This window comes from Callithrix jacchus, chromosome 8 (genome assembly GCF_049354715.1).
Source record: "Callithrix jacchus isolate 240 chromosome 8, calJac240_pri, whole genome shotgun sequence".
NCBI classification, from domain to species: Eukaryota; Metazoa; Chordata; class Mammalia; order Primates; family Cebidae; genus Callithrix; species Callithrix jacchus.
In genome coordinates, this window is record NC_133509.1 from 20,898,428 (window position 1) to 20,915,463 (window position 17,036).

General features: G+C 45.4%; 1 protein-coding gene across 11 annotated transcripts in view; it reads left to right on the forward strand.

Moving 5' to 3' along the window:
* The first annotated feature begins 205 nt into the window (after positions 1-205).
* PML (PML nuclear body scaffold) overlaps positions 206-17,036 on the forward strand; it is a 53,060-nt gene continuing 36,229 nt past the window's right edge. For all 11 annotated transcript variants that reach the window (XR_013520819.1, XR_013520820.1, XM_002753319.5 and 8 more), the window contains exons 1-2: positions 206-436; positions 4,068-4,531. Coding sequence is in view for 9 of the 11 variants with exons in the window: in XM_002753319.5 (XP_002753365.2) it covers positions 302-436; positions 4,068-4,531 (599 nt within the window). In the remaining 2 variants the exon portion in view is untranslated. The remainder of the gene's footprint in view (positions 437-4,067; positions 4,532-17,036) is intronic.

Sequence of the window (17,036 nt, forward strand, 5' to 3'; positions counted from 1 at the left end):
GCTGCCCCCTGCAGCTCCTCCCCGCCTTTCCCGCTTTACCATAAGTCAGGTGTGGGTAAGCGGCTCCCCAGCCTCTCCCCTCTCCCCGCTCTGGGCGTGTCTTTAAAACCCCCAATCTGCCTCTCAGCCCCTAGAACCGCCCCCAGCTCCTGTCTCACTTCCTCTCCAGAGGCGGGCCCTGAACTGGCACCTCCCCTTTCGGACCGCTCTAGGGGATCTGCCATCTGGCTCACGTCTCCCTTTCAGCTTCTCCTCCCGCCCTCCAAGATCTAAACCGAGAATCGAAACTAAGCTGGGGTCCATGCAGCAGGAGCCTGCACCCGCCCGATCTCCGGGGCCCCAGCAGGACACCGCCCGGCCCCACGCGCCCACCATGCCTCCCCCCGACACCCCCTCTGAAGGCCGCCAGCCCAGCCCCAGCCACAGCCCTGCAGAGGTACTATTGGGTTAGGGAACGATGGGGTTAGGCTTTGTTGGTTTGCTGTGGTGGGGAGAGGGCGGAAGAGAGAGGTTCTAACGAAGGACTTGGGTCAAGTACCCTAGAGAGTGACACAAAGCAGGAAGACCAGACACTGGGGTCTGCCCCTCTCGGCTGGGGCAGGGAAGGGAGGATAGGATAGAGTAGAAAAGGGGACCCGGAGGAGTTGGCGGGGGGGTCTCGCTGGGTTGCGGTTCTCCACTGAGTAGTTGGGCAAGAAGGGTCTGTGGCCTCCGGGACTGGGCCCTCACGCCCACCCTGGAGCCCTGCCTCGACCCTGTTGCCTCAGATGCCGGACCACAGATTAGGGAGGATGGAGGTAGTAGCCCTGTTGCGCAGGTCTGGAGCCAGGAGCATGTCCCATCACAGCAAAACTAAAACCGACTTCGCAGATCCGAGGGGAGACACTGTGGCCCACACTGAAGAGGTATCTTTGCCAAGGCCTCCCAGCTTATGTGCTTTCTGCTTACGGAAGCCTCTTGAACCCTTCTCTTGGCAGGTCTTTCCTGCCCACCTCCCACCCCCACTCCCAAAGGAACTACTTGGGTTTCTCCCTCTGCTGCCTTCCAGGCCCTGTCGCTCCCCTTCGTGAAAGCTCAGAGGAAACCGTATTACAGTAACTTTTGTTAGCATTATTACAACTTAGTATTACTTAACAATGCTAGCTAACTTTTATGAACACTTCGAATGTGCCAGGTACGTTATTAAGCACTTTGAGTTTGTTTTTGTTTGTTTGTTTTTGTTTTTTTGAGACGGAGTCCAGCACTGTAGCCAGGTCTGGAGTGCAACGGGATGATCTCTGCACACTGCAACCTCCTCCTCCTGGGTTCAAGCAATTCTCCTGCCTCAGCCTCCCAAGTAGCTGGGATTACAGGCGCGCACCACCATACCCGGCTAACGTTTTGTATTTTTAATAGAGACGGGGTTTCACTATATTGGCCAGACTGGTTCTGACCTGACTTCGTGATCTGCCCCTCTTGGCCTCCCAAAGTGCTGGGATTACAGGTGTGAGCCACCACACCCTGGCTGTTTTTGTATTTTAAAAATTGTGGTAAAATATACCTAATGCATAAGTTTCTGTGTATACCATTTCTAAGTGTACAATTCAGTGGCTGTAAGAATTTACAATATTGTGTAACCATCACCACCATTTCCAGAGCTTTTTCATTACTCCAGAAACTCTGTACCCTTTAAACCATAGGAGAGGAAAAAATGGCTTCCCTCCACCCTTCTAGTTTCCTTGGCTGGGCTATGAATTAAATGGTCATAAAAAAGATTAACAAGGAAAAACCAATATTTAATTACCTATGTATACGCAGGAGTCCCCAGAAGTACGAGACTCAAAGAAGGGTCAGATGACTGAAGTCTAGGTAACATCCTGAGCTGCAGAAACCACAGGAGCTTGGAGCTTCTGGGTGGTGGTGATGATATAAGTTATGGGAGGGGGAGGGGAGGAGCTGCTTGGTAAATAGAGGTTGTCTTGTTACGCAGATAAAAATTCTTTTTTTTTTTTTTTTGAGATGGAGTTTCGGAGTTTCGCTCTTGTTACCCAGGCTGGAGTGCAATGGTGCGATCTCAGCTCACCGCATCCTCCGCCTCCTGGGTTCAGGCAATTCTCCTGCCTCAGCCTCCTGAGTAGCTGGGATTACAGGCACACGCCACCATATCCAGCTAATTTTTTGTATTTTTAGTAGAGACGGGGTTTCACCATGTTGACCAGGATGGTCTCGATCTCTTGACCTTGTGATCCACCCGCCTCGGCCTCCCAAAGTGCGGGGATTACAGGCATGAGCCACTGTGCCCGGCCTGCAGATAAAAAGTTCTTAGATTTGCTGCCTTCCTCCCCATCACCTATATCTGGCATTTCTCCGCATGCTATCTCTCCCCAACTTCCCACACCCCGCTGTCCCTCCCCTATTTCCACCCCCCCCACAGACCCCAGTGTGTGATGCTCCCCTCCCTGTAATCACACTGCCATGTGTGTTCCTATGCAAAAATCTTGCATGTTCTTCACATGTACCCCAAAATCTAAAATACAATAAAAAAATTCTTAGAAAATAAAAAATGTCTGGAGCCACCCTCTTCTAATATAGATCATTTTACTAATGTAGATTTTAAGATGTAAATGTCTTTCTTTTTTACAAAAGGAAAGCTTTTCAGAGGTATTCCTGCATCAGCAAGTTCCTCAGAATAACCAGCTTAAAATATGCCAACGAAGTATATTTCAGGGGTGGCATATCCTGGCCTCCTGCAGTCATATTTTGAAGTGGTGTGTCCTGAGTCCCAGCAAAGCAATGGCTCCTCATTTCCCCCTTCCCTTAGCCCTTGGAAAACTTCTGTTCTGCCTTCTGTCCCTGTGAATTTACCTATTTTAGATATTTCATATAAGTGGAATTGTCACAGTAGAGGCTCTTGACTGCAAGTTGTTCAGGTTCTTGGCGTTTTGAACAAAGAACTGGTCAAAATGCACAGCAAAGCAAGGAAAGAATGAAGCAATGAAAGCAGAGATTTACTGAAAATGAAAGTACCCTCCACAGGGTGGGAGCGGCTGAAGCAGGGCTCAAGGGCCCCAGATGCAGAATCTTCTGGGTTCCAACTACCCCCTAAAGGTTTTCCATTGGCCACTGGGTGTTCACACCATGTAAATGAAGTGGTGGTCCTCAATCACTCTGGTTGGGTTTCTTTCCACAACCAATCAGAGGCTGAAGTGAAGTTACAAAGATTACACTCCTATGCAAATGTCTGACTGGTTGCATAGAGCTTTATGCAACCAATCAGAGCTGCTTTCCATTTTCCATCTGCCCCTAAGGAAAGGGGGTGGTTTTGTAGCCTCTGGTCCTTTTGTTACTTAGGCATGGAGCGATGGAGTTTAGGAAGTCAGCGGGAATCCGCCTTAGGTTCCCTGCCTCCAGACCCTATTCTCCTGCCTCAGAATCATACAGTATTTGTCCTTTTGTTTCTGGCTTATTTCACATAGTATAATGTCATTGAAGCCCATCTATATTGTAGCATGTATCAGAATTTCATTTTTTAATGCTGAATAATATTCCATTATATAGTGCAGACCACATTTTGTTTATCTATTCATCTACTGATGGATACTTAGATTGTTTCCACATTTTGACTGATGCGAATAATGTTGCTATAGACTTTGGTGTACAAGTATCTGTTTGGGTCCTTGTTTTTTGATCTTTTGGTTTGCTGCATCATATGGTTGTTCCATGCTTACCTCTGATGAACCCCCAAACTGTGCATGAAGCAATTTACATGAGGTTGGTACCAGTGTATCTGCCCTCCAAACGGAATTCCTTGAAGGCAGAATGTATCCTATACCTCTTCTTGTACCTCAGGGCCTAGTACTGTGTCTGATGAGAAGTAGATGCTCAATAAATGGTGCAGTGAGAGCTGGATGGCCTGAGTAAATGGGAGGAGCACTGGGGTGCTGATAAGCCAGGGTTTTGCATCATCCAAGGACTGGCTGGAATGGAATATGAGGTCCAACTCCAGGCTCCAGCTGTAAGAGTGGTTGGCCGGCGGGTGGGGGCTCCTGGGACTTCTCCGGGCCTCACCTGCCTCTCTGGTCCCCCAGCAAGCTACGGAGGAGTTCCAGTTTCTGCGCTGCCAGAAATGCCAGGCCGAAGCCAAGTGCCCGAAGCTGCTGCCTTGCCTGCACACGCTGTGCTCGGGATGCCTGGAGGCATCGGGCATGCAGTGCCCTATCTGCCAGGCGCCCTGGCCCACAGGTGCAGACACGCCCGCACTGGATAACGTCTTTTTCGAGAGTCTGCAGCGGCGCCTGTCGGTGTACCGGCAGATCGTGGACGCACAGGCTGTGTGCACCCGCTGCAAAGAGTCGGCCGACTTCTGGTGCTTTGAGTGCGAGCAGCTCCTCTGCGCCAAGTGCTTCGAGGCTCACCAGTGGTTCCTCAAGCACGAGGCCCGGCCCCTGGCAGAGCTGCGCAACCAGTCGGTGCGTGAGTTCCTGGACGGCACCCGCAAGACCAACAACATCTTCTGCTCTAACCCCAACCACCGCACCCCTACACTGACCAGGTAAGTGCGCCGGCACAGGGTGGGGTGGTGCATCCAAGTGCGAGAGGAGCAAAGATCCAAAGAATCACATAGGTGAGGACAAGGAGCTTCTGGGGCCTTGCAACTCAACATGTGGTCTGTAGATACGCAGCGTCCGTGGTGATGAGCACAGTTAATGCTGCCAGTCCTCACGCGTAAGGATAGTAAGTTTCCTCTTGTAATACATGATGCTGCAGAATCATCTTCGCATCTTTATCCAGTAATTTCGTTAGGATAAATTTTTAGAAGTGCCACTGCTGGGTGTAGGGGGACGGAAATTCTACATTTGATACATGTTACCAAAATGCCCTTTAGAAAGTCAAGTGGAATTTTCCATGAGCACTGACACGGAATCTCAGTAAGGCTGGATTCTGGGATCAAAGGCAGGTAGTTAGTTTCTGTCTGAAAAGTTGAAACCATTAACAGGCAGTCCTGTCTGAGAATGTCTGTAAGGAGAAAAAAAAATCACATCCAGTTGTAATTATTTTTATTAAGCATATCTGAATTCAGTTTCAGTTTTTTAATAGGTAATACATTTGTACAGTTCACAAACAAAATTTATAAAGGGAGAGACAGAGACAGAGACAGAGATAGCAGCTTTCTCTCCAGCCCCAACTGCCTAATTTCCGCTATTTCTCCCTCTTCCCATCCATAGGTAGCTATTGTTACTAGTTTTGAAGGGTTCTTCTGAGTTTGTTTACCAATATATAGGCAGGTAGGAGCAGTCTGATCAGATCTTATTTTACCTCTTTTAGCCCAAAAGGTAGCATAACTATGTGAACTTTTGACCATCACAAATAGATTGTTTATAAAAGGCTCTTCTTGGCGGTGCTCAGGGATCCACTTGCAAAATGAAAGCATTTCCCACTGGTTTTTGACAACGCAGAACTATATACGGCTAAGCCACATAGCTGCTGAACTGAGTGGTTTGCTTCCTGCTTTAGGATGAAGTTCCCTCGCTGTCAGAATAAGCTCTTCTTCAACAGCTGGTACCACCTTGTTTCCTAGCTTACTGTAAAGGTTGAGTGGCTTCTCACTTGTTTATTAGCCATTGTGTTTCTTCGCTTGTGAATGGCCTATTTAGGTCCTTTGCCCGTTGTTGTTTCCTTTGAGAAATCAAGGCACTAATTAAGGAATTCAGGAGAAAATTCCTTGAAGGAAAGAAATGTATGCTTTTCTTTCGCTCTTACCATTTATGCAGCTTTAAAACTTTCATATTCGTTGGATCTTGATTGAAAAAGCAATAAATTAGGGAAAATTGACTTTATCTCTGGTTGTATCTTCTGGATTAAAAAAAAGTTTTTTTAATTTTTTGGTTTTTGTTGTTTTTGAGATGGAGTCTTGCTCTTTTCCTGTCACTCAGACTGGAGTGCAGTGGCGTGATCTTCGCTTACTGCAACCTCCACCTCTCTGGGTCCGAGCGATTCTCCTGCTTCAGCCTCCCAAGTATCTGGGATTACAGGTGAACACCATTCCTGGCTAATTTTTTTTGTATTTTTAGTAGAGACCTGACCTCAGGTAATCCACTTGCCTCAGGCTCCCAACGTTCTGGGATTACAGGCGTGAGCCACCCAGCCCAGCCTTACACTAATTTCTTAATGAATTTGTAAATTTCATGTTTTGAACATGATAATACAGCCATCCACAGGATCCATGGGAGATTGGTTCAAATTCATGGATGCTCAAGTCTCCGTTATAAAATGGCATAGTATTTGTATATAACCTCTACACATCCTCCCGTATACTTTATTTTTCATTTTATTTTCATTTTTTGAGACAAGGTCTTGCCCTGTCGCCCTGGCTGGAGTGCAGTGCTGCACTCACTCACTGCAGCCTCAGTCTCCTGGGTTCAAACAATCCTCCCACCTCAGCCTCCAGAGTATATGAGACTACAGTCATGCACCACCACGCTCAGCTAATTTTTAAATTTTTTGTGGAGACAGGGTTTCACCACATTGCCCAGGCTGATCTCGAGAACTCTTGGGCGCAAGAGGCCCTCCCACAGAGGCCTCTCTAAGTGCTAGGATTACAGGCGTAGCCACTGTACCCAGCCCCTCCTGTATACTTTAAATCATGTCTAGATTACTTATAATGCCTAGTCAATGTAAATGTTATATAAAGAGTTGTTTTACTGTATTTTAAAATCTTCTATTGTGGTACTTTTTTTTTCTTCTGAATATTATTGATCCAAGGTTTGCTGAATCCACGATGCATAACGTACAGATACTGAGGGCCAACTCATTGTTATTTCCTTTGAAAAATTGTTTAGCATGTAATATATGCTAAACATATACATAATAAATTGTTTAGCAGTGGCTGGCACGTTTTAAATACTCGGTAAATGTTAAAGTTCTATTATAATTTCTCTGCTCTAGAACAGTTTGAAGAATATAAGAAATTCAGCTTATAAAAGTTTTTTTGGAAAACCATCTGGGAACTGGTGACTTTTTTGTAGTAGATTTTTGAGACCCTTTCCCATTTTTGCCATGGCATTATCTGTCTGTTCTGGCTCTTGTGTGAGAATTTTGGAAAAATTTCCAGTTTATCCTGAGTTATCTTTCATAATTTAAAAATCTCCTCTGTGCCTGTAACTATACCCTCTTTTATTTCTGATGTTGTATGTCTGTGGTGCGGTGGACTTTTCAAAGCCTTGTACTTTCCGTCTTTCCTTAGATTGCTTACTGATTTTAACGTTTTCTCTGTTTGATCACTTTCCTTTTGTCATTTTCTTCCAACTTTCGTCATTATTCATTTTCTAGCTTCTTGAACTTTTAATTCATTTATTTGCCATCTGTATTGTTTAGTAATAATAACTTTTTTCTTTATTTGAGACGGAGTCTTGCTCTGTCGCCAGGCTGGAGTGCAGTGGCGCAATCTCGGCTCACTGCAACCTCTGCCTTCTGGGTTCAAGTGATTCTTCCGCCTCAGCCTCCCGAGTAGCTGGGACTACAGGCACGTGCCACCATGCCTGGCTAATTTTTGTACTTTTAGTAGAGATAGGGTTTCACCATGTTGGCCAGGATGTTCTCATCTCTTGAGCTCATGATCTGCCCGCCTTGGCCTCCCAAAGTGTTGGGATTACAGGCGTGAGCCACTGCACCCGGCCGTAACTTTTTTTTTTAAACAGTCTCTCTCTGTTGCCCAGGCTGGAGTGCAGTGGTGCAATCTTGGCTCACTGCAACCTCTGCTTCCTGGGTTCAAGTGATTCTCCTGCCTCAGCCTCCCCAGAAGCTGGGACCACAGATGCCCACCACCACACCTGGCTAATTTTTATATTTTTAGTAAAGATGGGGTTTCACCATGTTGACCAGGCTGATCTTGAACTCCTGGCCTCAAGTGATCCACCCACCTCAGCCTCCCAAAGTTCTGGGATTACAGGCATGAGCCACAGTGCCTAGCCTAATAGTAACTTTTTTAAGGCATAAGTTCTCTGTATATGGCTTTGGCTGTATGCTATAACTTTTGTAACTTTATTAGTGTTCACATAGTCAATCATTTCTCAAATATCATTTCAGTCTTTTTAAAAAAAATGTTCTCTTAAGATCGGGAGTTCGAGACCAGCCTGGGCAACATAGCAAGAACACATCTTTACAAAAAATAGAAAAAATTAGCCAGGCATGGTTGGTGGTACATGCTTGTAGTCCTAGTTATTCAGGAGGTTGAGGCAGGAGGGCTGCTTGAACCTCAGAGTTTGAGCCTGCAGTGAGCTGTGATGGTGCCACTGCATTCCAACCTGTGCACCAGAGCCAGACCCTGACTCAAAAAATAATTTTTTTTCTCTTGAAAATTTTTAGAGAAGAGTGTTCTCTAAAATTTTCAAGTGGTTTGTGATGTTTGGTTTCTCGCTCTGTCACCCAGGCTGGAAAGTGATGGTGCAGTTTCATATTTGTTGTTAATTTCTGCACTATGGTCAGTTTATATAGTCTGTACGAGTACTACATCTAAGACTATATTAAGATTTTCTTAGTGGCCTAGGATATTCCTTGGACTCACATACTCCTAGCAATAATCCTTAGAGTTGAAAAACTATTTGTTGTACAGAACACTCACATACTCCTAGCAATAATCCTTAGAGTTGAAAAACTATTTGTTGTACAGAACACTCACATACTCCTAGCAATAATCCTTAGAGTTGAAAAACTATTTGTTGTACAGAACACACACATATATATACATACACAAATATGCATATAATGTATATATGCATATATATGTAAGTTCCAGTGCTTGTGTGTGTATCTCCACTCTATTGAAACTTTCTACCTTTCCTGCCTTCCATTCTGTTTCACCAGTTCTCTAAATGATAATAATAGAGTGGTAAATTCCCCATTAAAACATATAAATAGGCTGGATGTGGTGGCTCCCATCTGTAATCCCAACACTTTGGGAGGCCAAGGCCAGTGGATTGCTTGAGCCTGGAGTTTGAGGCCGGCCTGGGCAATATGGCAAAACCCCATCTCTACAAAAATTAGTTGGGCACAGTGACACATGCCTCTGTTCCCAGCTATTCGGGAGGTGGAGGTATTCCTTGGGGAGGATCACCTGAGCCTGGCAGTTCAAGAATGCAGTGAGCCATGATCATGCCACTGCACTCCAGCCTGGGTGCAGAATGAAACTCTGTCTTAAAAAAAAAGTGTATGTGTGCGCGCACACACACACTACCACAAAGAGTAGAATATGAATATAATTTCTTCCAGAGAAAATAAAACATTTAGCATACTTTTTCTTCTTCCCTGTTCCCTCTCACTTTCAGATTTAGTTGAAATAACGTGAACTTTTAGTTCCAGATTACTACCAACCTTCTGATGTTTTTCTCTATTGTAAACATCCTTTCTGAATAGGTATGAAGTTTTATGTCATATTACAACCCACTTGTTAGCATACCTTAGACTTTAATTGGTTTTATTGCTCATGATAATTTTTCCTATAACTTTTCTTCTCCTTTCTTGAATCATTTAAGGTGATTAATTTTCTATTTGGCAGGAATACTCCATCAAGTAATTAAAAAAAATATTTCAGAGTTTACTTTCTGAGACCTTAAGTGTCTTAACTTGTATGTCCTTCTTTTGCTGTTACATATGAGGGAAAGTTTAGCTAGGTGCAAACTTCTGAGGTCACAATCACAGTGTTTTCGCCGCAGAATACATGAACATTGCTTCATAAATTTCTAGTCCCTGGTATTACAGACGAGAAGTCCACTTATTGTCTGTTTGTTCCTCTGTGAGTAATCTGTTTTTGTTTGCTAAGGGTTTTTATTTATTTTATTTTTTAGAGATGGGGTCTTGTTCTGTCACTCAGGCTAGAATGCAGTGGTATAATCAGAGCTCACCACAGCCTCAAACTCCTGGGCTCAACAATCCTCCCACCTCCGCCTCCCAAGTAGCCAGTACTACAGGCACCTGCCATCACGCCTGGCTAATAAATATAGTTGGGTGGTTTTCATTTGTATATTTGTTTGTTTAGATATAGGGTCTTGCTCTGTTGCCCAGGCTGGAATGCAGTGGTGTGATCATAGTTCACTCTAACCTCAAACTCCTGGGCTCAAGAGATCTGCCAGCTTCAGTCTCCGAGAAGCTAGGATTACAGGCACCTGCCACCATGCCTAGCTAAGTTTTAAAATTGTGTGTAGAGATAGGGTCTCACTATATTGCCCAGGCTGGTCTAAACTCCTGGCTTCAAGCTATCCTTCTGCCTTAGCTGCCCAAAGCACTGGGATTACAGGCTTGAGCCCATGCCTTGCCTGCTAAAGACCTTTATAAATTTTTTCCTTTTTTTCAATAATCTTCTATCACCATTGTTGATCTGAAAAACTCAAGGCTTTCTTCAGCTCAGGGAAATTGTATTCTGCTTTTTAATGTTTTGTTTTTGTTTTTGTTCTGAGATAGAGTCTCACTCTTGAAATACAGTGGCATGATCTTGGGTCACTGCAACTTTGCCTCTCAGGCTCAAGCAATTCTCATGCCTCAGCCTCCCAAGTAGCTGGGACTACAGGAGTGCGCCACTGCACCTGGATAATTTTTATATTTTCTTTTTAGTAGAGACAGGGTTTTGCCATATTGGCCAGGCTGGTCTTGAATTTCTGGCCTCAAGTGATCTGTCCTCCTTGGCCTCCCAAAGTGCTTGGGTGGTAGGTGTGAGTCACTGTGCCGGCCCTTACTTTTTAATGTATTGACAGCTCTTCATTTGTTTATTTTTAAATTTTTTACTACTGCTGTTATATGGATATTGGAACTCCAAGAACATATTTTACATCTTTAAAAATTTTTTCCTCATTAATTCTGTTGCTTTGCCTTTTTCCTCCAGATTCTGAGAGCTCCTCGAATTGGTTTTCTGATTCACCAGCTCATCTTTCTATCTGCCACCTCTGTTGAGTTGTGGAGTTTTTCCCCCCAGCAATCTTTTTTCCTTTAATTGCCAAAAGAGCTTAATATTCTCAGGATGCTTCTTGGCAGCCTGTTCTTGTTTTCTCAATGTTGTATGTTCTTAAGTCTCCCTGAGAAACACACTTGGCATTTACAGAGGTGTGTGTTTCCTACATGATCCCCTTTTCAATGGGGCCTGAGACTTGCTCAGTTTGGCTGCTGATTCTCTTCATAGGTCCTGTGGTCTGTGCTATCTGCTCCCCTGTAAAGGTTGACATTCAGATTGTTCAGTATTTGTAGCTAGTGTGGGCTGCTAGCATTGTGTAAAGCACAATTTACACCCCACACTCAATCCCTGCAATGGAACAGGACTGCTCCCCGTGAGCCCCAGAGGGTGTCAGCTTGTAAGCAGTCCCATCTCTACTGTGGGGGTCAGAGGTGGATTTCTCCCCATTAGGGATGGAAAAAGCCTTTTTTCTATACCCATTTTAAATGTCCAGCTAGGTCCCTGTAAATCAGACTAACAAGATATAAATTAACAAGAGAAAAGCAGCCCGTGTGCGGTGGCTCATGCCTATAGTCCCAGCGCTTTGGGAAGCCAAGGTGGGCAGATCACCTGAGGTGAGGAGTTTGAGACCAGCCTGGCCAACACGGTAAAACCCCATTTCTACCAAAAATACAAAAATGAGCCAGGCATGGTGGCATGCGCCTGTAAATCCCAGCTACTCAGGAGGCTGAGGCAGGGGAATTGCTTGAACTCTGGAGGTAGAGGCTACAGTGAGCCAAGATCATACCACTGCACTCCAGCCTGGGTGACAGAGCAAGACTCTGTCTCCAAAAGAAAAAAAAGAATAAAACAGGAGCTTTTCAGCATGTGCATCTAGCATGGGTATTGTGCTTATATATATGAGAGTATCCAGAGATGAGTAACTGAAAGCATTGGTTAAACAACTTAAATAGCATCTTAATGAAAGAAAAAGAAATGTTTACAGAAGTGACAGCATACAAGAAAGGGGTTTTGGACTTCCAAAGGTGGCAAACTGTTGGAAGGTGTGTTTCTGTTTTGCATTGCTAGAAGGAATGCTTGAGGCTGGGTAATTTATAAAGAAAAGAGGTTTATTTGGCTCATGATTCTGCAGGCCATACAAGCATGGCACCACAAATCTGCTTGGCTTCAGGTGAGGCTGCAGGTAGGTGTTACTCATGGCAGAAGGTGAAGGGGGAACAGGCCTGTCACATGGCAAGAGCGGGAGCCAGAGAGAGAAGGAGGGAGGGAGGGAAAGAGAGGAGGAGGTACTTTTAACTAACCAGCTGTCCCATAAACTACTAGACAGAGAATTTACTCATTACCATGGGATGGCCCCTAGCCATTCATAAGGGATCCACCCCCAGGACCCAAACACCTCCCGCTAGGCCCCACCTCCAACACTGGAGGTCACATTTCAACATGAGATTTGGTAAATATATGGGAAAACCAATGGAGTAAGGTTTGTTTGTGTGGGTCCACTTGGCGCCAGCTTTCCGTTTTCACGGCTGTAAAACTTCCCTGAGAGAGGAGATTCATGGCAGTCCTCGTTTCTCAGAAGTTTCTGCTTTTAGTCAGATAAGAGAAGCTCTTAGAAGGCTACTCTCTGCATCTGTTGGTTTTCATTTGCCTGCAGCTCAAAATAATCATAAGCCAAAGTGGCACATTTTGGAGTGGCATATTTTTATCCCCTCTGTCAGGTACAATGGGCAAGGAAGATTCAGCCAGCAAGAGGGTAGGATTCCTGTCCCTTGAACATGGTGTATGGCCTTTAAAAACCATGCTCCCACTCACAATTCACATTGTTTCACAATTTATCAGTGGTTACTGGACAGACTCCTTTTTCTGCACAAAACCTCAATGCCATAAATAAGAGCTCACAACTTTCCTCTGCTCACAGGTCAGTTAGCAGCCACCTCGATCTTTGACACTGAGCTGATTTAGAGCTCACACTGGGGAGCAGCACCAGAGGTGGCTTTAAATCTGGGACTGGGGTATCTGCCCTGGGGTGGCTTCCCTGGGGCCATTGGTATTCACTCCACGTGCCTGTGGAGTCCATTCTTTCATGTTCATATCACACCCACTGTGTGGCATGTTCTTTGCTAGGGGCTGGGGTAGAAATATGAATGGACACAGCCCCTCCTTGAGGTCACAGCCTGATAAACAGATCAGCCATTAACAACGAGGTGGCAGTGTTCTGTGCAGAAGCCCACATCACTTTGCTGTCTGTTGTAACTGGGTTTTGATAATTGCCTTTGTCACACTGTCTTCTGCGTTGTTTGCCACCCGCAGCATGCCCTGTCTGGCGCAGGGCTGACATCCGGTTTGGGCTCAGTCAGTTGTGGAAGGAAGAAGGCAGGCAGGCACAAAGGCGGCTGAGCTCAGAAAAGGCCACTTACCCTGCCAAGATTCGCTGAGGAAGGCGGCTTCCAAGAGGCTGTCACATTTGGTATGATGTATAAGACAAATGCCACAGACAGGAGGGACTGCACGTGCAAGCCAGGGGCACTAGCGACCCTGGGGCATCTCAGGAGCTGCAATAGGTTGATGTGAGGGCAGGCACTGGAAGGGTGAGCTGGGGTCAAATGTGGCAGGCTTGGGAGGAGTCAGGACTCTATGCTGTAATTCAGAACATTCAGTGTTCTTGGCTTTCTCCTTTGTCCTGCCTTCATACCACCTAATCTCACCAGAGGCCACCCTGTGGAAGAAATGGGAATGGGACTCTGTGGAGGGCTCTTTTGAAAACCCACTGATGGGCACTGAGGAGCGGTGGGAGGATCAGATTCTCTCTGTGCAGCCTGGTACTCTGATGAAAGTGGGCACGTTTGGGAACAGGGAGATCAGTATCTTTGGCTCCAGACTTATTTGTATTTCACCCCATTTCCTGGAGAATTTGAGGGGATTTGCCACCATATATGGGGTATGTATCCAACAGAACCGAAGCAAAGAATCTGGATCAACGAAAAGGGAGCCTCATGGGTAGACTCAGGCATGGGTCCAGGTCGGGGTGAGGTACCCCACAGAGAGGGAGGGGTACAGAGCCAGCTGCGGTCTCACACTGCCAGCACTTGCCTGACCGGACGTTCTCGGAAGTGCTTCCACCCAAGCTTGGTATGGGTCTGGGGCTGCAGGCGGACCTGAGTTTTGTCTGTGGCTGGGTGTCAGATCCTGAAATTTGCTGGATGGAGTGAGGGCCATCAAAGCCTGCAGCCAGAAAGAGCTTGAATTGTCATTAAATGGAGGAAACAAAAGACCTGTTAATCCAGTTGAAGAGGTGTGATGAGATCATACTGCTGGGGAAAGAGCTCCCAAGACCAGAAGCTGGAAGGATCGGCATCTAGCCCTGCTTGGTGCTCTCTTGGTGGTGCCCTCTGTGACGTCAGTGGTAAATTGCATTTTATTAGGGATTGATGATGTTATTTGGATTGCTTCCTGGCCTGCAAGGAGCACCACATGGGCAGAAGAAAGGCTGCTGCCAGGAGTTGGGCAACATGATGAAAGATGTGGACAATAAATGACCCATTTCCAAGTTTTTCTATGAACTTACCTCGAAGGTAGATTTGTAGAATAATATGTAGATAAAAGGGATTTTCCTCCTGGTCTCTTTTGATGTTTTGGAGAAAGATGCAAGGAATTTATTTATTTATTTATTTATTTATTTATTTTTGAGACAGTGTCTGGCTCTGTCACCCAGGCTGGAGTGCAGTGGCACAGTCATGGCTCACTGCAAACTCAGCCTCCCAGGTTCAAGCGATCCTCCCACCTTAGCCTTCCTAGTTTGTAGAGACGAGTTTTTGTCTTGTTGCCCACGCTGCTCTTGAAATCCTGGGCTTCACCCATCTCAGCTTCTCAAAGTGCTGGGATTACAGGTTTGAGCCACCACGGGTCCAGCTAGAAGCAAGGAATTTAAAGCAGCTCCAGCCAAGATCAGGATTAGGGCTAGTGCTCTCATCTCATTTCTCCTGAAGGCCAATCTCCTCCTCTTCCTGGAGCTGTGGGGGTGGCCTTTGCTGTTCAGTGATGGAGGTCAGGAACATTTTAGAACAATTTGGGGCTTTTTAGTTTTGTTTTTCTGGGACGGGGGCTCACTCTGTCACCCAGGCTGGAGTGCAGTGGTGTGATCACAGCTTACTGAAGCCTTGATCTCCCAGGCCCAAGTGATCCCCCCCATCTCAGCCCCACAAGTATAACAGCTGAGACTACAGACATGCACCGCCATGTCCAGCAAATTTTTTTTTTTTTTTTTTTTTTTTGTAGAGATGGGGTTTTACTATGTTGCCTAGGCTGGTCTCAAACTCCTGAGCTCAGGCAGTCCACCTGCCTGGGCCTCCCAAAGTGCTGGAATTATAGGTGAGCCACTGTGCCCAGTCTTTAGAACAATTTTTAACAAGACTTGAAATTAACAAGCTTTTGGCATAGTGGTGCACACCTGTAGTCCCAGCTACTAGGGGGAATAAGGTGGGAAAATTGCTTGAGCCTGAGAAGTTGAGGCTGCAGCGAGCCATAATCATGCCATTGCACTCCAGCCTGGGCAACAGAGCGAGACCCTGTCTCATAAAAAAGAAATTAACAAGCTAACTGATAAAATTAAACTAACTGTTAATAGAGCCACAGCCAGACAGCCATTGAACAATCACTTATTGAGCATTTATTTCATGCCTGGCATTATAATAGCTATTCCCAGATGAAAAAGAATGCCTGCCTTTGAAGCTTGGATGTGTGGAGAGTTTCAGTCTATGGATAAGTTGCATGTGTGTGCAGCCTTGTAACTCTATCGTGAGAACCCAGAGGTCCCAGAAGACACATTCAGATAAAGTGCTGTGGCAGTTTTAAGAAGGGAAAACTTGTATTTAGCTAAGAGGATCAGGGAAACCCTGATATTTTAGTCAGCATTTGAGCTATACCTTGAAGAGGTTTATTTGTCTCTGTAAGTTGCTTCTAAAACAAACTATAAATTAGTGACACTGTTTTAGTTAGTGGCTTAAGCAAAAGCCAGATTGATAGCTTATGTTGGGTGAAACTGGCCTCTGACCTAACCAATTAGATATTCAGATTGTGTCACCAGGAGGTACTTTCTCTGTATTTCTTGTGACCTGGCTTTCTTCCAAGACTGGTCCATTCACAGAAGGGTTTATTCCTCATGGGTGCCAGATGATTGCAACAGCTCCAGAAGCTACACCCTCAGTCCCATATTAAGGAGGGAGTATGAATCTCTCCCAGCATTCCAAGCCAAATCTTGGAGTGTCTTTGATTGGGTCAGATTGCTCTCCATGCAAGGGTGGCTCAGGCTAGGGGGTGCTCAGATCAGCTTAAGCCTGAGTCATATACTCCCCAAAGCTCATGGACTAAGAACATGAATGTGTGGCTACCTAAAGGCAAAGTCCAGTTTCATATTGGTATAAGAAGAAAGAAGAATATTCCTTTAATACGTCTTAGAAAAGATGTCCAGTAGCCACTGTAAGGGAAAGCAAAGAAGAAAAAAATACTCCAGGTGTATGGAAGGCAGTGGAACAGAAACCGAAGTGCAGGGGACAGGTTTGAAGCCAGCCTCCAGTGAAACACCCTGACCCCTTGGTACCTGGGTAACCTCTTTCCAACGAGGTTAGGGTTGCATTTAACCATTCCTCTTAACAAAGTGGAGCACTATCCTGCCATTTGAGATGTTTTTCCTGTGCTCGTCTCATAATTCTCACACCCTCCTGTAAGATTATTGAGGAAGAGAGAACTGTTCCCTTTGTACAAACAAGACAAGAGGCCAGAGTTAACAGGAGCTTCCCAAAAGGGAGAGCTTGTCTGAGCCTGGGCCAGAACAGGATGCAGAGTTTCCTGATGGCAGAATGGGTTCCCCTTTCCTACTCTACATTCAGGTAGCCCACAGCTAACAACTGCACTGAGTTGCAGAAAGAATTCTGAAAGTTGTTGCTTTAGAATTTAGAGTGTATCTTAAGTAAGCATGCAATGTAAGCAATGTTGAACTTAATTTTTCCTGACTTTTACAGAAGAAAAAGAAACTAACGTAAAATTAGACTTGCTAAACTTCAAAGAAATAGGTCTTCATCTTAATATTTTCCTAAAAGATCCCTCTAAGATTAAGGAAAAA